Here is an 18448-nt window from a genome sequence, read left to right as displayed (position 1 = left end):
CTCGCCTCGGCCTGTTGTGTGGTGACGACTGTGGCGAATCCCGAACGCTCAGCGGTGACACTATCCCGCTCTGGCTCGACTCGCCGTGGCACAGGTCACATCGTTCGCTGTGCACAATGGCTCACCGTTTCCAGATATCGCCAAGCTATGTGAACAACAATACTGAATCAAGAACGTCATGCTTGAATAGAAAAATCGCACCAGGAGGCCAAGAGACAACCAAAAGCAGCAGGACACCAAAGCCGGCCCTAATTCGCAGGGTGTGATGTGACGTCCTCAGGGCTAAAATGGGTGAAGAAACGGTGAACAAGTTTCCGCCTTTATCAACAAGTTTCGAACAAGACGCCTTTATCGCCAACAGCATATGCGAGCTGCTGGCAATTGGTCCTAGTTCGCAGGAGAATAGCTACTAGCAAGTTTTAGCAAGTACACTTATTGCTACTATCATTCGAACACATTTTGGAGGAAGACGACGGAGGAAAAAACGCAGGGCGTAATGAAGCCCGATTTCTGAGCCCGTGATATATCAAGTCGGGCCAATGTCAGCGGTAAGGTTCATCGAGAGAAATGCATCTAGAATGCGCTCTTTCCAGTCACATATGACACATCACTACCCAAACAGATTACGTGTTCTAGCCAGAACGCGCCGTGGCTCACTAGGTATGAGTAACTCTGTAACTGCTGGGGAGCGCGTACGTGCCGTTTGTCGCCTGCCAAGAGAGCCTTCCAAACGTAGGTACATCAATTGCGATTGATCGAGAACTTCTGGGGCCAGGATAAGCAGAATGCATATCAAGGAGGATAACAAGCGAAGAGTGACGTCCATTTAAAGAGCATAATCCACCATGTGTTGCGTCAGATGGACCTGAAGGTGCCGTGCAAACTGCAAGATGATGAGAGGTTGTGTCAGCGCGTGCGGATTGCAATAGTTTACTATGGAGCTCTTTAATAGTGGAGATCGGATTTTCAAATTTCATGTGATCACGTATCGTTTTTTTTTTTTTTTTTTTTGTACACAAATATGACTTCGGAGGAAAATCCCATAAAATCCATAAAATGCAAATCCCAAAAAAATTAACATAATCTCAAATATTTTAGACATCTCAAGTTTGGAAAACGATCCGTCGGGAAAAGCGGCACTCAGGCCCAAAATACACTCGGTCAGACCTCCCGCTTAGGGGGTCTCCGTGTTCGGGCCGTGCTAGAGAGACTAGACTCCAAGAAGCGGCTGCCATCGAGAGAGCGAAAGTGGCCGTGCAGGATACCGTGCTGAGTGGAGATCCGGCGTTTTTGCCGGCAAATCTGACTTTCATTCCTGCAGCTCTAAAGAAGCTGGAAAAGGCTGCGCAGTCGGTTCACGGTGCACTGTCCCTGATGGACAAATCGAAAAAAATATGTAGTCGGATACCAGGTGAGAAAGGGCAGAAAGTAGAAACTATAGGCGACATTCGAAGAGTTCTCCCGAGAAATCCGGATATCGCAGTGCTAAATGTCATCAATAGCACCCTGCGGGAAGAAGATTCCAGTGCGGTGCTACCGCCCACAAGGACGCCGGAACACATGGCCTGCTTCAAATACGCGCCAGTCACTAGCATTGAGGTCGAGTCAAGATTGTTTTCCCTCTACCGCGATGTGCAGACGGACATAAGACGACGCCTCGCCAAAGAAAATCGGTCGCGGCTTATGGTATCCAGGCTGTTTTACAATCGGTCTATCCAGAACGAAGTGCGAACAACTGTCAGTGGAAAAGGTAAGGTCCGTGTCGCATAAAAAAGGCCGAATTATGCAGGAAAAAAATGTGTGGTCCAATTAACAAGTTTTCACGATTTCGGCACATGTTTTGTCATAATTTCAGTCGCAAAAATGGCATATTTTGGCGAAGAAAAAAATAATGTAAAGATAATATCTCTAACTACTAGTGTCATTTGTTAAGTGGTGTTCTGTCAGACATCTGTACCAGTGCTCCAATGACCAGTTTAAAATACAAAAAAAAAAATACTGAAGCACAAACCTTGTCCTGGAGGCAGGGGCATCCCCGATGTTTGTACTCACGTTTTCCATGCCATCAATGCCCAAGTTCTTGGTGACAGTTGGTCCTCGAACAGCGGCATCAGCTCCGCTGAGATGGCGTGCTCGCGAAGAAAGAGCATTCTGTCGAGCAGCAGCAGTCCTTCCAAAACCGGCTGCAGACAGGCCTGCAGAGCGGTCAGGAATTCGACACACTGCAGCTGAGCTCCGTATTGTTTAAAGACATCGTTCGCCGTGCACTGCAGCAGCCGTTGGTCGCAGTCAGCGTTGTCGTCGGCGGCCCCCAACATGGCGGCCGCGTACTCTGCGAAGTTGGCGTACCGGTGCGTGCCGTGGCGGCGCCGATCCGAGACAGTGAGGCCGGTCCGCTGGGCGACCACCTCCAGCAGAGCTCTCCAGCCGACAGCAGTAGCATGCCGCGCGTGATCGGCGGCCGACTGGTGGCACCAGGCAGACACCGACTGCTGGCAGGCCAGGCGGCGTCCGAAGTGGCCGAGCCGCACCGTCGCCAGCCGCCGGCTCAGCAGTCGACCGTCCGCCGCTTTGTGGTAGCAGCACGAGAGCAGCAGCAGCGCGCGTGCCTCGGGCAGCCGCACCAGCAGCCGCAGCAGCTGTGGGGCGAGGTCTCCGCAGCAGTGCAGGCCGGTCAGACACCAGCCGCCAGTCGGCTGCTGAGTGGCGTCCCGGCAGGCGCACCGGTCGGCGGCGAACTCGGCAGCCAGCCGCTGCAGCCGCTGCTGACCCGAGTCCGAGTCGGCAACCTCGCAGCGCACGATCCGCAAGCAGGCGGGACAGCCGGCGGCGCCCGACTCAGTCAGCCTCCGCCGCCGGCGGCCAGCGGCCTCCAACAGCGACGCGTCTCGCTCCACACCAAGGATACGCAGCTGCGTCGACTGCCGCAAACTCTCGGCCAGGTGACCCTGCCGGAACCCCCGCGGCGAGTCATCACCCAGCAGCAGACTATCATCACAGTTCCACGTGGAGTGTGACTGGAGTCCTCTGACCTCGCCATTCAGTACTCACCAACCCTGCGCCGACGTCCATCACCAGATGTAAGCCTGTCCGAGTGCACAGCCCGGCCACGGCTGGCACCATCCGACGCAACTCGTGCCGCTTCTTGGCCGAGACTCCGCGCGTCAGCGCCTCCGGCAGGGGACTCTCGTTGGTCGGCTCATCGCACCGCAGCTGCAATGGCCGCAGACGGCCACAACGGCCGACAAACGAAGCCAATCCCGGTGGCCAGTTGTCCTGCAGGATGAGCAGCGGGCATGGTAAGTTCAAAGTTGTAAGTAGATCATAGCATGCAGAAATTGTGTGGGGGGGGGGGGGGAAATAGGGATTATAATTACCTACCTTAGGAGTTCCCTCCGCTACATCATGTAATACTTCCACAGCTGCATCTTTGCCAAATTCAAACCAGTGTACAGGCATTAAATCAAACACATTTCCAGATAACATCTGGGTCATCTTGAAATCAAAAAGCCATGAATAATGAGAGAGCAAATGCTGAATTTCTTCCACGTATTCCTCAATATTTTCAGGCTCCATTGCACTGAAAAGGTCAGACAACTGTCAAGTTACATTAACTTGGCTGTTGCTGAGGTATTTTTTTTCACCTGCCATTTGCCGGGGGGGGGGGGGTAAACAGTAAACACCCCAAACCAGTAACTCAAGAACCAAGAGGTGCAGCGAAACAGACCAGGCAGCAAATGAAAGAGTGTGACAAGACAATTCAGATGAGTACTTGAAAGTTGAAATTTGAGTTCACAGGTTGGATCAAGGTTAGGTCAAACAGCTGAAATTGGGCGTTCAGTAGCATGGACCACAACCTTGTACAGTACATCTCTAGTCTTTATCTGTCAAGACTGTGCAAAATCCTTCATGTAAATGCTATGCTAGTGAGTAGTGACAGATTCATGTTGCCTGTTGGGATTCAGTTAAAGGGACCCTCCCACCTTAACATTAGTTTTGAGTTGAGATAGCCAAGTTTGCGGCCAGGCTCAGAAACCACCATTTATCCTGGTCGCAACCCCCGCAGCTTTATGGTGTTCAAGAAATTTCTTCCCTTTACTTGCAGGGTGGGACCAGCGTGGTCCCTATCTCTTAACCATTACGGGAATCTGATGACGTCATCAGGCTTTCGAACGTCCGTTAAATGTTTGACTAAAACGTTTTGTAGCACGCGGTGGTATATGCTGCTTTGCGCGCAACAAATGCCGCACTTTCAAATAAAGTCGCTAGGAACAGCGGAGATCCCAAAAAGTAAACAAAAGTATAAGTCTAATATCTTGAAAACCGGTGAATATTTTTCGATGAAATTTGGTAGATATGCGTTTTTGCTCTTTCTGAACCGAGCGACATCACTTTCATGCCAATTCATTAACTTTTTTGAAGGTGGGAGGGTCCCTTTAACCTTCGCCCCAGTGGGGGGGGGCATATGTTACCACCCTGTCGCGTTTTTTGCGTGTGAATAAAAAACCGCGGCGCGTAGCGCCGCGCCGCTTGGGGTAGCTTTTGGTACATCAATTTTGGACAATGTGTGAAATTTTTGACCCCAAGTCATGTCAGGTCAGGTCACCAGGTCAAGTTAACTGACCAAGCCTAAAAAAAAGTTTGCAATCATGTCCAGTAGGGTGTTTCACTTTTCACTTTTTTTCTCAGATTGTCTCTCCTCGATCGGATTCCCATTATTTCATCTTTTTAATAAAATTTGGTGGCAATTATTCGATTTTAAACTCGATTCTAAACGTCGCGATAATTCGCCAGTTTTCAATTTTTGTGCCGTTCGGCGTTGAAGTCAACCATGTTAGAGCAATAGCAAGTAGGGCACTAACACCAAGAAAATACGGCCGTGCAAGAGGTGGTATTAACCGGTATTTTAGGACACTGTGAAGGTTGAATATGTTACCGGCGCTTCCATAAAAGTGTCGTCGCATATTCTGGTGCTCAGATTAATATACACAGACATAACTCATCATTCAGGACACGACAACTTAACAGTAAGCAAAACGCTGGTACGTCAGTGACGACAAAACATGTAGGTATTTCGGTACCGGGCCTCAACACCGTTTCTCATCGAAGCCAGTCACAGGGTAGCCAGGGCTGCCTTTGTCATGTGTGGCACTGCACGCCTGTGCCTCTCCACAGCCTGCAGAAGCCACTGGAATTGGTCCTGCCCCTTCACATGCTGAGCGAATGTTTTCAGAAGAGCGATGCCCCTCTCCGCGGTGTCGTTCACGACTTTCACTGTTTTCACGAATTCCTTGCATAGGATGTACGCCTCGTGACCTTCCCACTCCCCAGGAGGCTTCGTCATCCACTCGTGGTCGACTCCCATCAGGTCAAACATCAGCCACGACGACGTGGTCACCAAATCTGACAGGCTGGTGGACTCATCCAGTGCGACCGATGGTGTCTGATCAGGCGCCGCGGAGCACGAGTTTGCGAGCAGGTTGACACATATGGCCTCCTCCTCTTCTGTGACACGGCTGCTAAAGAGGCTGAATGCTACAACTGATGGCTGCAGATACCACAAATGGCGCCGCATCACAGCGAGAGCAGCGTTCGCTACTGGTTGGTCCAACTGCCTATACCGCACCAGGCTACGGTACAGGTTGAGGTCGTTAGCGAGGGCGTCCTCTGCAACAGGGGCCCGCAGCCACGCGACGACATAGAAGAGGAGCAGGAACTGAGCCATCCGCTGCACCTTCTCCTGCATTGGCTCATCGTACTCCAGCTGGTCCGCGAACAAGAACATCTTGATGCTGTACAGTGTACAGCATCAAGTGTGTACAGTGTACAGCATCAAGTGTACAGTGTACAGTGTACAGCATCAAGTGTGTACAGTGTACAGCATCAAGTGTACAGCATCAAGATGTTCTTGTTCGCGGACCAGCTGGAGTACGATGAGCCAATGCAGGAGAAGGTGCAGCGGATGGCTCAGTTCCTGCTCCTCTTCTATGTCGTCGCGTAGCTGCAGGCCCCTGTTGCAGAGGACGCCCCCGCTAACGACCTCAACCTGTACCGTAGCCTGGTGCGGTATAGGCAGTTGGACCAACCAGTGGCGAACGCTGCTCTCGCTGTGATGCGGCGCCATTTGTGGTATCTGCAGCCATCAGTTGTAGTATTCAGCCTCTTTAGCAGCCGTGTCACAGAAGAGGAGAAGGAGGCCATATGTGTCAACCTGCTCGCAAACTCGTGCTCCGCGGCGCCTGATCAGACACCATCGGTCGCACTGGATGAGTCCACCAGCCTGTCAGAATTGGTGACCACGTCGTCGTGGCTGATGTTTGACCTGATGGGAGTCGACCACGAGTGGATGACGAAGCCTCCTGGGGAGTGGGAAGGTCACGAGGCGTACATCCTATGCAAGGAATTCGTGAAAACAGTGAAAGTCGTGAACGACACCGCGGAGAGGGGCATCCCTCTTCTGAAAACATTCGCTCAGCATGTGAAGGGGCAGGACCAATTCCAGTGGCTTCTGCAGGCTGTGGAGAGGCACAGGCGTGCAGTGCCACACATGACAAAGGCAGCCCTGGCTACCCTGTGACTGGCTTCGATGAGAAACGGTGTTGAGGCCCGGTACCGAAATACATGTTTTGCCGTCACTGACGTACCAGTGTTTTGCTTACTGTTAAGTTGTCGTGTCCTGACTGAATAATGAGTTATGTCTGTGTATGTTAATCTGAGCACCAGAATATGCGACGACACTTTTATGGAAGCGCAGGTACCATATTCAACCTTCACAGTGTCATAAAATACCGGTTAATACCACCTCTTGCACGGCCGTATTTTCTTGGTGTTAGTGCCCTACTTGCTATTGCTCTAACATGGGTGACTTCAACGCCGAACGGCACAAAAATTGAAAACTTTGGCGAATTATCGCGACGTTTAGAATCGAGTTTAAAATCGAATAATTGCCACCAAATTTTATTAAAAAGATGAAATAATGGGAATCCGATCGAGGAGAGACAATCTGAGAAAAAAAGTGAAAAGTGAAACACCCTAATGTCCAGCCTGCAGTGTTTGTCAGAAAGGTTTCAAACTTGGTGGGTTGCATGCTGTTATGGGCGCCTACAATTTGTATATCTCGGATTTTTTATATCCGTGACCTAAGGTCAGGTCAGTGGCGAAACCTTTCCATTACAAGTCAATGGAGAAAAATGAAAATGCCTCTAGATCCGTGTGTACGCATCGGAACAGTCCAAATATTTCAGAATCCTAATGATTTAGTCCACTCGTGATGACCAAGGTGTCATTTTTGCTGATAGCCTCTAGACAGGTCATCCGAGGTCACTTGAGGCTACAAACAGTTTTTTGCCAATAACTCGCGATTGGAAAGAGATAGAACGCTGGGGATGGTCTCATTGTGTTTGCCTTGTTGAGACGCATCGACTGATATGCAACATGACCTTTTCCGGTAAGGTCATGACCTTGACCTGAGGTCAAATTTTTAACTTGACCTTTCAAGGTCAAATTATAGTTCATTCGACGCGTCTCGGCGAGAGGAACACGATTCTGGCAATAGAAATGTCGTGGCTTTTGTAGTCGAAAGTTATTGTCGAAAAACACTTCGTAAAAACAGCTATTTTTGGACTTTTTGCCCTCTGGAGGCCAAACCGTTGACCTGAGGTCAATATTGATAATGACCTTTTCAAAAGAAGAGTTCAAAAGCTATCGATTGCTCTTCCCTGCGTTATTCTAGCTACCATAGTTCCTGAGATAGCGGCATGTTTTCTGAAAAATATAATGACAATTGGCAAATTTTGACCTTTGATGACCTCTGGTGACCCCAATATTGCTCTAAGGTGAAAAATGACTGAAATACTTTCAAACGTACGCATTGAGAGCTATCGACTGCTTTTTACCGCGTCTTTCTAGCCCTCTTAGTTTTTGAGTTAGAGGTGGGTGGTAACATATGCCCCCCCCTCACTAGGGCGAAGTTGGCTGAGACCGCCACTGGGGCGCGGGTTAAGCAGAGGCCAGGGTCAAGACATGGGCCCTGTTTCACCGGTGATAGCAGCACGCTACTATCAAATTGCGCGAGCTGACGTAATGTGATGACATCACACTAATGACGTTTCGTGTAATCCGTGAGCTGCGTTTGAAACAGAGTTGCTGTCTCGTTGAATTGCGTTTGATAAATTTGTTTGATCGCACGGCCGCAAAGATGCTAGCAGCAATATCTGATGACATCACACAGATTGACGACGGCATGGTTTGTTGATGTTTCCATGGAAACCCAATTTGACACGTATGATAGCAGCGTGCTGCTATCACCGGTGAAACAGGGCTAAGGTCAGGCCTATTATATCCCTTAAAATCAACTACTGTTTGCAGCATGACACATGTTTTATGGGAAATTTTGGGAGTAAAACACAACAGTGACAGTCATTTTATCATCAGGTAAGTGTTCGGTGGAAAAAGATAATTTAAAGATATGCATGCATCATGGTTGTGCAGTAAGTAGTCACAAGAATTTGCCGACATTCCGATCAAGATTTTTAAAATCGTCAAGCAATAATCCTTACCTTACCTCACCTTACCGATAGCGGGAATTTTGAAGGCCACTTGGCCTGAGAGGTCCCGATCTCACCGAGCTCGCGGGCATGTAAGGACAAGCACGAAGTTAATCAGGGATGGTGTAGAAGATGTCTTTCCAGTGGTTATCGAGGCGGGCCTTGAACTGGTTGGTGGAGGACGAGAGGACCACGTGCGAGGGGAGCGAGTTCCAATCGTTGATTGCTCGGACTGACAGGGTGTTCCTTCGGACTCTGGAAGTGGCCTGCGGCTTCTTGAGCTTAAGTGGGTGTCCTCTGGTAGTGGTGTTGTTCGCCAGCGAGAAGAACTGATCAGGAACGACGTCAAGTCCTCCGTTTATCAGTTGGTAGATGGTTATCATGTCCCCTCAGCGTCTCCGGTAGTAAAGGCTGGGGAGCTTCAGGTGGCAGAGGCGCTGTGGATATGGCAGATCCTTGATGTTTTGGACGAGCTTTGTGGCCCGTCTCTGCACTCTTTCCAGCAGCTTTTGGTCAGCTCTGTTGAAAGGGCCCCAGATGACATTTCCGTACTCCAGATGAGGACGCACGAGGGTCTTGTAGAGGCGCGGGAGAGACTCTGAATCGATGTTTTCGAAGAATTTCCTGATCAGTGCCAGCATTTGGTTGCCCTTCGAAGCGGCCGAGGCAGCTTGCTCACGAAATTTCAGAGCTGAATCAACATGTACGCCCAGGTCCTTTTCCGAGTCGGACTGCTTAAGAGCGGTTCCTCTCATGTTGTACACATGACGGCCATTGCTGGACCCAATATGGAGAGAGCTGCACTTTGCCGCGTTGAATGGCATCTGCCAGGTGTCGGACCAAGTGGTGGCTGTGTCAAGGTCCTTCTGGAGCTGGATGGGCCCAGAGATAGATGACACGTTGAGGTAAATCTTCGTATCGTCCGCAAACAGCTTCACATAACTCTGTACTGCTTCATGGAGGTCATTGATAAACAGGATGAAGAGTGTAGGACCCAGCACGGAGCCTTGGGGAACTCCACTGGAGACAGGGGCCCATGCAGAAGCCTGTCCACCAACGACAACTTGCTGCTGACGACCAGTCAGGAATGCCCTCACCCAGTTCAGCAGTTTGCCCGTCACACCATAACTCTGGAGCTTGCTTAGTAGGCGCTCGTGTGGGACGGAATCGAAGGCTTTCTGGAAGTCCATGTACAGAGTGTCAATGGGATCGCCTTGCTCAATGAGCAGGCTCCATTCGTTGATGACCTCTAGAAGCTGAGTGTTGCACGATCTTCTGGACCTGAACCCATGCTGCCCTGAAGCCAGCAAGTCACCCGCCGACAGATGTTCCATGAGCTCGTCCTTTATGATTGCTTCGAGGATTTTACACGGAATGGCAGTGAGACTGACTGGCCGGTAGTTTCTTGGCAGTTGCTGGTTTCCCTTCTTGAATATGGGCACGATGGTCCCGAGAGTCCAGTCATTTGGCAGGCAGGTGTTGTCCAGGGACTTGGAGAAGATGATGGCCAGCGGTTTGGCCAAGAACTCAGCTCCTTCCTTCAGTACTCTCGGATGGATGTTGTCAGGGCCGGGTGAGCTTGATGTCTTGAGCCCCTTCAGCTTACTTTTCACAATGTCCTCGGTGATACAGACTGACTGTAGGCTGCACCCATTGGCGACAGGGAAGGGCGGAGGAACAGTGGAGAGGTCCTCAGCTGTGAAGACTGATGTGAAGTACTCGTTGAGGAGCTGAGCTTTTCCACGGTCATCGCTGATCAGTGCTCCCTTGTCATCCTGCAGGTCTTCAACCCCTCTCTTAGTCTTGAGCCTCGAGTTAGCATATCTCCAAAAGCACTTTGGGTCAGTTTTTGCCTCAACGATGAGCTTCCTCTCGAACTCCCTCCGCAGGCTCCTAGTAAGGGCCCGCAGTTCATTCTTGCAGCGGCTGAAGCGAGCAAAGTCGATTGGGTCTTTAGACTGCTTGTCCATAGTTCTTCCTTTTTGCGCCTTAGTTTCAATGCACGTCGGTTCATGTACAAGTTTCTCTTCTTCCCATTCAGTTTCATTTTGGGCACTGTAATGTCCACAACCCTCTGCAGAGTCTCCTTGAAGAAGTCATAGGCACCATGCACGTTCCCATCATGCATGGCAGTCCAATTGACCTCAGAAAGGAGGACTCGCATCTGGTCGTAGTTCCCTTTAGCAAAGTTGAGCTTCCCATCCTGAGGTAGCTTGCGAGTAGTGTAGCAGGTCAGAACAAATCTCAAGACCACATGGTCACTGTTGCCAAGGGGTGCTAGGTATCTCGTATCCCTCACCATGCCTTCCTCATTAGTAAGGACTAGGTCAAGCAGGCTGGGGAGCTGACCTTCTTGTCGGTTCCCTGACGTACTGGGTGAGATAACAGTCGTCCACCATCTTCAGGAATGAGTGAGATACATGTGAAAGCGGTTCCTGAGAGCTCAAAAAATCAAAGATATTAGATCGTAAATTGAATGTTCATGGTATTGGCAGCCTGACTCTGCCAAGGAGTCTAATGACTGCTAAAGACCAAAGGGTATATAACACGGTATACAGAGAACTTACATATATAAAAACACTTCTAGGCCTACACCACGGTATATTGATATAGAGAACTGGTACCAAGAGCGAGCCTTCGTACCAGCCAACGCACCAGCTTCGTACACGCGCGCGTATACGAGCACGTGCGTGCGTATTGCGTGCGTATTGCGTGCGTACTATATATGGCCATGGAGGAGAGAATACTCCTCTATTATTCTCTCCTCCATGATATGGCCTTGCGTGCGTACCAAGGCTATAGAACTCCGTGCGTACACGCGTACACGGCATTCACCGCATTTACCAGTTTACAGCCTTGATTTAAATATTTTTGAAAAATCGTTCGATGCACGAGCAGCAGGAATCAGGATGCAATGGGATGCACGTGCGTGTAACAAAATTAGGACAAATATGACGCAGCTTACTAACCCCACGTTCGATGTCTCCGGACGGCGAAGATTCTACGTCGTCCGGCCAATCCCGTTCAAGGTCAGCGGGGGCTCGGCTGCGGTTATGGAACGTGATTGGCCGGACGGCGTAGAATCTTCGCCGTCCGAGAGACATCGAACGCGGGGTTTGTTGGTTTTCACCAGTGGTTTCCACTCATTATAGAGTTTAGTGTTTCCACTGAACTCTATTATTGATTTTATAGTTTCTTATAGGTATTTTGCTTATACTTATACCTTATGCCATAGCTCAAGGCTCCTGATCAAGGCCATCTAAAGATAGGTATCTGAAGCCGAAGGTAATAACTAGTTTCTTATATTTTGTACCAACGGTCAACTGTGCCAACTGCCAAAGGACGGCTTGCCAAGGCATAGGTATCAAGATTAGGTACCTACTCAATGCGATTTATAGTTCCAAGATCAAACAGCTTCATAGCTACTATGTGTTTCAGACCCTGTGGAACAGTCCTTTTCGGCTATTTCTCGTTGTATATGCGTTTGATTTTAACCAAACTTTGGCATTGGTAGTTTGAGATCCCTACCTAATTTTTATCAATATGGTCTATTAACGAAAAATGAAAAATAAAGGCACTTGTCATTGACTGATAATGTTAAGGTCGTCAGAGCCCTGCTTAGAGGCTGACACAGGCTGGACGCTGTCTCCCCTCTGATTGGTCGAGACGCACTAGCACACTGCGGCTTGGCTCCGCCCACTTGCGGTCCAGCCTCGGGTCATGTCGGCGGCAGTCGCAGTCCGGCCGGCCGGCGTGCGGGCCGCGCACGCAGCGCAGCGGAGTGGAGCACTTGTTTGCATGTCATGAACTTATTTGTTGTTCCGTCCTTATTTGTTCTACGACAAATAAGGACGGAGGAAGAAAGAGAAAGGAAAATGAAACAAAGTGACAATGAGACGAACGGTAAACGTTGGCTAGTGGACAACAAACAATATGCATATAGCCGCTAGAGCAGAGACAGGGGACGAAGACGATAGACCAGAGACAAGTGACGAAGATAGAGATTAGGCTATAGACGAGAGACAATATACTATAAACGTATAGACGAGAGACTGACAAGGGGGAGTGAAGGACGGGAGATCATGAACTCTCGATATTGCATATGTACATTTTCAGATTGAGTCATCCTATATTTTTCCCTGTTATATTGTTTTTCGGGCCTAAGATCTATCAACAACATTCTGAAAGCATTGTGGAAATGTCATAGAAAGATTTACCTATTATTTTCACCCCCCCCCAAAAAAAAATTATTCTTTTAAACAAAAAAAAAACGAAATACCTACAAGTATCTATGTGGATATCTTCAATTAAATAAGGCCGTTGAATGCAAAGACAGTCCGGTGAATTCTGTCCCGTTACTGTCCCGTTGCACAATAGCCTGTAGGAAAACGGCTGCGGAGAGGCTCGCTATAAATTATTGAAAATAAGATTATTTTAAGTCTGCATAGGGAATAACATTCTGTAGCTAGGAGTGCTTATTGTTTTATACATACACCGTCGCGATCTGCATTGAATTCTTCATCCTTATTCTCTCCGCGCGAGATACGACATTTACAATATTCACGCAATGATGCCTGCGTTAGCGTGTGTCTCGTTCCAGTCCGTCAGAGCTCCGCACCGCTCTGACCCCGAGCGGCGAATGACCGGTCCCGGTGTCGCGGCGCAGTGGGCGGAGCTTATCTGCGGCGCAACAGCTGACGCTGCTACGCCATGCTAGCCTCTACCACGGTGCAGAGTTTTCCGATCAATTTTTACCATTACAAGTCAACGACAAGTGCCTTTCATTTTGACATTTTGTTAAAAGACCATATTAGTAAAAATTAGGTAGGCCCTTGAAACACATTGTGTCAAAGTTTGGTTCAAATCAAGCGTATAGGTAACGAGAAAGGGCCAAAAAGGACTGTTCCAGAGGGTCTGAAATGCGTAGTAGTTCCAAGTCAAGCATTACTTTAAAGTTTACAATGAAGTATTAGTTATTGTTATGAAGCCCAGTTTAACTAATATGTTCACGATGAATGGCTTGAAGCTAATGGTAAAATCAGGGCACTAAAGACCTGAGGGCTGTTCACGGGCCCTGTGTGCGGTCGGACCGCACACAGCCTCCAAGCTCCGCCCACTGCGTCCCTACGTCAGCCTTCCGTCACCGCACACAGCGATCGCTGTGGCCGGTCGGAACTGGCCACAGCGGACCGTCCACCGCACGCAGCCGTGACGTTAGAACCGCCTACCCATCCCCTACCCCCACGCCTGCTGGACGCACCGCACACAGCGCACGCAGCAGTGTGCGGTGCCCGTGAACACCCCTTTGGTAAAATGATTGATTTGTTGCAAAAAATGAAAAAAAAATCCATGCTGCAGATTAACAGCAAATAATCATGCTGATAGGTGGGGTCCTGCACTGTTTTCTGTGCCTATTTTCCTTGTTTTTTTTTAAGGCCTATAGTAGATCCTCAAATCAATATTAGCAATTGATAAGAAGAGCTGGTATCAATACTTACTGTGGCTATAGCTATACCTACCTATTTGGTTGCAACTGATTTTAAGTAAAATAAAAATCATGACTACCTATTCTAATTCATTTATGATAATTCAACCATGATAATGTGTTGACGAAAAATTATATTTTGCCTTGGCCTTCAGTCCTAAACAAACATTTAAAAGGGTACCATCATAGATGGCCTTGATCACTGATCAGTACTATTAGGACAATACCATTTGTACCTACCTGTAACCTGCACTGTCTGTAACTCATGTGATTTAGTATAATAAATAATATATTTGGTATTTTTCTTACCTGGTACCTTTGTATTGTTGACATATCATATGATATGATATGCCAGGTGCAAGCAACCATGATAATGTTAAGTACAGTTAAATCTTCAGTTTCTACTTGGTTCTCACAAAAATTATACTGTACTTGCAGTGTTCCAAAATGAAAGTGTTTCTTTTGGTGGGAAGGACATCCAAAAGAAAATCATATTTCACTAGCACCTCAAATTTTTAAAAGCTATTTTCCACTCCAAGTTTTACCCAGAGAAAGCATTTGCTTGGATAGTTTTGCCCACATTATACTATTCCTATATAAATGTTTGCCATTTATCCCTTTCCACTCTTTGTGGCCATTATGTGACTGACAATTTTCCACTCTTTTCCCTTTTTGGTGAAGAATTTCCCCCCTGATTTCTAACACCCAAGTCAAAATATAGTTTTCTGACACTGCTGTATTGAATATCAATGTAATAGAATGTTTATTTATTTTGAATCTTAACTTGCAGAAAGAGTGGCAAATCATGTCATGGGACTGGAACTGGGTAGTATTTCTTTAAAGTAGCATGCAACTGCAATGTAAGATAAGTACTGTGCATGGATGTGCAAGGTGACAGTGTCAGTCCCTCATGAGCCATGTGGTTGTCACTTTGTCATGTAATGCAAGGTTAAAGGTCTTATATGGCTAAGTTATATGAGACATTTTCTGGTTGAATGGACTGAATCGCTCACGTCTGACTGAACCTGACTGTCGCCAGGCCCTGATCATGCCGAAGAAGTCGGCCAAGTCTGCTGCTAGTGCGGCACCGTCGTCGGGTGGCGCGAAGCCCGCCCCGCAGTCGGAGGACTGCCGGCGAGGGGCGGGCAGTCGTCGCAAGCAGCGGATGCCGCTCCGCGTGACGTCCGACTCTGAGGAGCCGGACGTGGACACCGCTGGCGAGACGCCGCCGACCAGCAAACAGGAGCTGCCGTCTGAGCTCACGAAGGCGGCCGCCAGCGCCACCGTGACATCATCGGCCACCACCAGCCTGATCGCGGCCCTCAACACCAAGCGCTCCCGACCTCCGAAGGCCAAAGATGTGGCGCGCGTGCAGTGTGGCGTCTGCAAGGAGTGGGTCATCGAGAGGGCATTTGAGCGCCACGCACTTTCCGCTCATTTGGGGCTCGCCAGACAGATGGGCGACAGCCAGGAGTTTACCAAATCCCAAAAGCTATCGGCGTTTGGCCGCGTCCTTAAGGCAGGTGGAAAGTTGCAGTGTCCCTTGTGCAAGAAATGTCTCACTTCAGCACTTGGTTTCTTTCATCACCAGGGTACTTGTGGAAAGGATGTGAATCCTGTCAAGTGTCCCCAGTGTGGATATTACTTGAAACCTCTGTCATTGCCACATCACATGCGAAAGCACGAGCAAGAAGAGAAAAATAAGGGCGAGGAGGACTGCGAGCCACCTAAGAAACGTAAGCGGCAGAGCGCTGCCAAGCTATCGAAATCGAACGATCCGGACTATGAGCCGGACGAGGTGGTGACCGCGAGGAGCAGCACACGCGGCCCGGTGAAGCGCGGCTTCTCGGCGCCGCGTCTGGCGCCACACCCTAATACAGTGGCCAAGTGGGAGCGGGCGCTGCAAACGGAGCGTCAGCTGACCTGCCAGATGCCCGGCTGCCAGTTCCAGGCCGACTCCGCGGACGACATGGTGACCCACTACCCCAACTGCCCAGGCCTGCCGGCCAAGTGGAAACTGTTCACTTGTGACCACTGCGGGGAGCAGGCCGATACGGAGACTGACATTGTGAAGCACGTGGAGCAGAGCCACCGGTCGGCGGCGCCTGAGACGGCCGGACCGCGCGGCAAGCCGAACATGCGGCGTACCGGCGCCATCGTTCCCGACATGGCCGGCGAGCTGACCTACTTCACAGCGGTTGAGCGCCAGTCTTGTCCCCGCGAGCAGACGGAGAAGTACTGGTCACAGCTGCCCAAGTCGCGTGTGCTGTCGGCGACGGCGCGCAAAATCGACGGCTGGCGACCGGCGGGTCAGGAGAGCCGCCGCTACATGCCGCCCATGAAGCTGTCGCCCGCATACAAAGTGCAGGAGATCGGGAACCCTGACCCGCACCGCACCTTCGAGCGGCTCGACCCGTTCGCCTTCGAGGAGCTCGACAACGGCGTGCTGTGTTTCAGCGGCGGGCCGGTGGTGGCGTGCGACTGGTGTCCCCTGCCTGCCGACTGGTCTGGCGACGCCGACGAAACCCAGTTCCTGGCGGTGGCGTGTCTGCCCGTGGTGGACGCTCACCTGCCGCCGGTGGAACCTTCGACTCTGCCGACCGCTGTGCAGGTGTGGTCATTCAGCGGGGACCGTCGGACGGCCCGCCTCGAGTTCGCGCTGTGCGTGGACGGTGGGCCCGTCTGGGACCTGGCCTGGTGTCCGATCGGCGAGCGGACTGTGCCTCCGGCCGACCGACTCGGCTGTCTGGCGCTGGCCTGCGGTGACGGCCGGGTGCGAGTGTACACCGTGCCGGCGCCGGCCACCCTGGAGGCGGGCTCGGCTGGCGCGCCGGTTTTCTATCGGAAGGAGCCCGACATGCGTCTGGAGGTGTTCGGAGACATGGGTCGCTCGCCGTGTCTGCGGCTGGCCTGGGCGGCCACCGAGGGCAATCGATCGATATCGGCCATCCTCGGTAACGGCGTGGTGGTCTTCTGGAACCTGCAGGCGAGCTCGCCGCTACTCTGTCAGACCGAGGGCGCCAGCCAGGTGCTGTACCCGGTGCAGGTGATTGCTGCACACCGCGGCCACGGCACGGCACTGGCGTTCAGCCCGGCCAGCGACCGGCACCTGGCCACCGGCGGCCGTGACCGCACGCTGCAGATGTGGGACCGCGAGGAGCCGGCCTCCCTGCAGCGCGCCGCCACCAAGCTGCGGCCCATGCTGACGGACCTCTGCTGGCCGATCGCCACCAAGAAACTGTTGAACGCGTATGACCACAGCCTGTTCGTGGGCTCGCCGTCGATGATGCTGTCGGACGTGGCGATGCCGGTGCAGGACGCGCCGCTGTTCACGCACGGCGCCAAGTGCACGTCCGTGTCGGTCAACACCACCGTGAACGGGCTGGCGTGCGGCTCTGAGAGCGGCCTGGTGGCGCTGGCGCAGTGGCGCAACATGCTCTCCCACAAGCAGAAGCACGAGCTGCGCCGGCTGCTGCTCAAACTGGAGGCGGAGCGCCTGGAGCCGACCGGCGCGGCCGACGGCGCCGACGCCGAGGTCCTACTCGGAGACAAGTACACTCAGCTCTGGGAGTCGTGTGGCGTCACCATCTGGGAGGCCAAGTTGAACCAGAAGAGCGGCATCATCCGCGAGGGATTCGACGACCACGTCTCCACCACGACCAGCTGGGTGTCCAACTACCCCTTCGTGGCCGTGAACAAGGTTAGCTGGAACCGTAACGCCGGCGCTGACTCGTGGCTGGCCGTGGGCATGGAGTGTGGCCTGCTGCGCGTACTGAGCGTGCCCTCCGGCGCCTTCACCGCGGTGCGCTCCTAGCGCGGTGACAGCGGCCCAGGCAGCGGCTCCAGCAGCCCTGTCCTCTAGTGCTCGCCGCCATTCCTCCTCAGCTATAGGACATTGTTGTGTCGCCAAAGTATTGTGTTTGTTAAGTGTGCCGGACGATATATGGTGTGACCTCTTTCGCATGGGTTGTGACGGGTGGGACGAACGAATGAATTTGTTTCTCATGCATTTGATGGTATTCCGTCTAGACGTACGCTATTTTCAGCTTTCGTTAAACTGCTGAGCCTTGGCCGACAAATTTTCTTTCAATGATTTTCCGTTGCAGCCGCTTCTCTAACGTTTTTTCTACGTTAAACCAGTTTATTTGTCAATTGACGTGACAACTTATATTTCTTCGGAATAAATGCTTCCCGTGTATAAATTTCCTGAGTCTGTCTAACGGTGAGGATGAAGGTTTTGAACGATATATTGTTACATAGATGGAGTTTGATTTACGATAGACATCGACAGCCCAGCCTATGCTGAAACTTTCATTTTTTAGGTTGGGGGGTGGGGCATTATTTAACTTCTAGTAAAATACGTTTTCACGAATCTAAAGTATCATCAGGGTCGCTTTTTCTAAAAACTATGCAAAGT

The 18448-nt window shown here is 50.8% G+C and overlaps 2 protein-coding genes across 6 annotated transcripts; one reads left to right on the top strand and one right to left on the bottom strand.

The window, feature by feature from the left end:
* Nucleotides 1-452: 452 nt before the first annotated feature.
* On the bottom strand, nucleotides 453-11203 carry LOC122394018 (protein RRNAD1-like). Its single transcript, XM_043390551.1, has 4 exons — nucleotides 11190-11203; nucleotides 3382-3580; nucleotides 3052-3276; nucleotides 453-2948 (listed from the first exon to the last, which is right to left on the bottom strand). Exons 2-4 carry the CDS (start codon nucleotides 3574-3576, stop codon nucleotides 2049-2051), a joined length of 1320 nt encoding a protein of 439 aa, XP_043246486.1. The 5' UTR covers nucleotides 3577-3580; nucleotides 11190-11203; the 3' UTR covers nucleotides 453-2048.
* A 440-nt stretch (nucleotides 11204-11643) lies between these two features.
* Nucleotides 11644-18095, top strand: LOC122394015. Of its 5 annotated transcripts, XM_043390549.1 has the most exons (3): nucleotides 11732-11831; nucleotides 15071-15128; nucleotides 15177-18095. In XM_043390549.1, exons 2-3 carry the CDS (start codon nucleotides 15080-15082, stop codon nucleotides 17843-17845), a joined length of 2718 nt encoding a protein of 905 aa, XP_043246484.1. In that variant the 5' UTR covers nucleotides 11732-11831; nucleotides 15071-15079; the 3' UTR covers nucleotides 17846-18095. The 5 variants fall into 5 exon arrangements, with proteins under 5 accessions (XP_043246480.1, XP_043246482.1, XP_043246484.1 ...); XM_043390545.1 differs by having other exon boundaries at nucleotides 11644-11831; nucleotides 15071-18095; XM_043390547.1 differs by having other exon boundaries at nucleotides 11693-11748; nucleotides 15071-18095.
* Nucleotides 18096-18448: the final 353 nt, after the last annotated feature.

The sequence above is a fragment of the Amphibalanus amphitrite genome, unplaced genomic scaffold (genome assembly GCF_019059575.1).
Source record: "Amphibalanus amphitrite isolate SeventyFive unplaced genomic scaffold, NRLGWU_Aamphi_draft 000568F_arrow, whole genome shotgun sequence".
NCBI lineage: Eukaryota > Metazoa > Arthropoda > Thecostraca > Balanomorpha > Balanidae > Amphibalanus > Amphibalanus amphitrite.
Note: the sequence above shows the minus strand (reverse complement) of the source record. Positions and strands in the feature narration are given on the sequence as shown.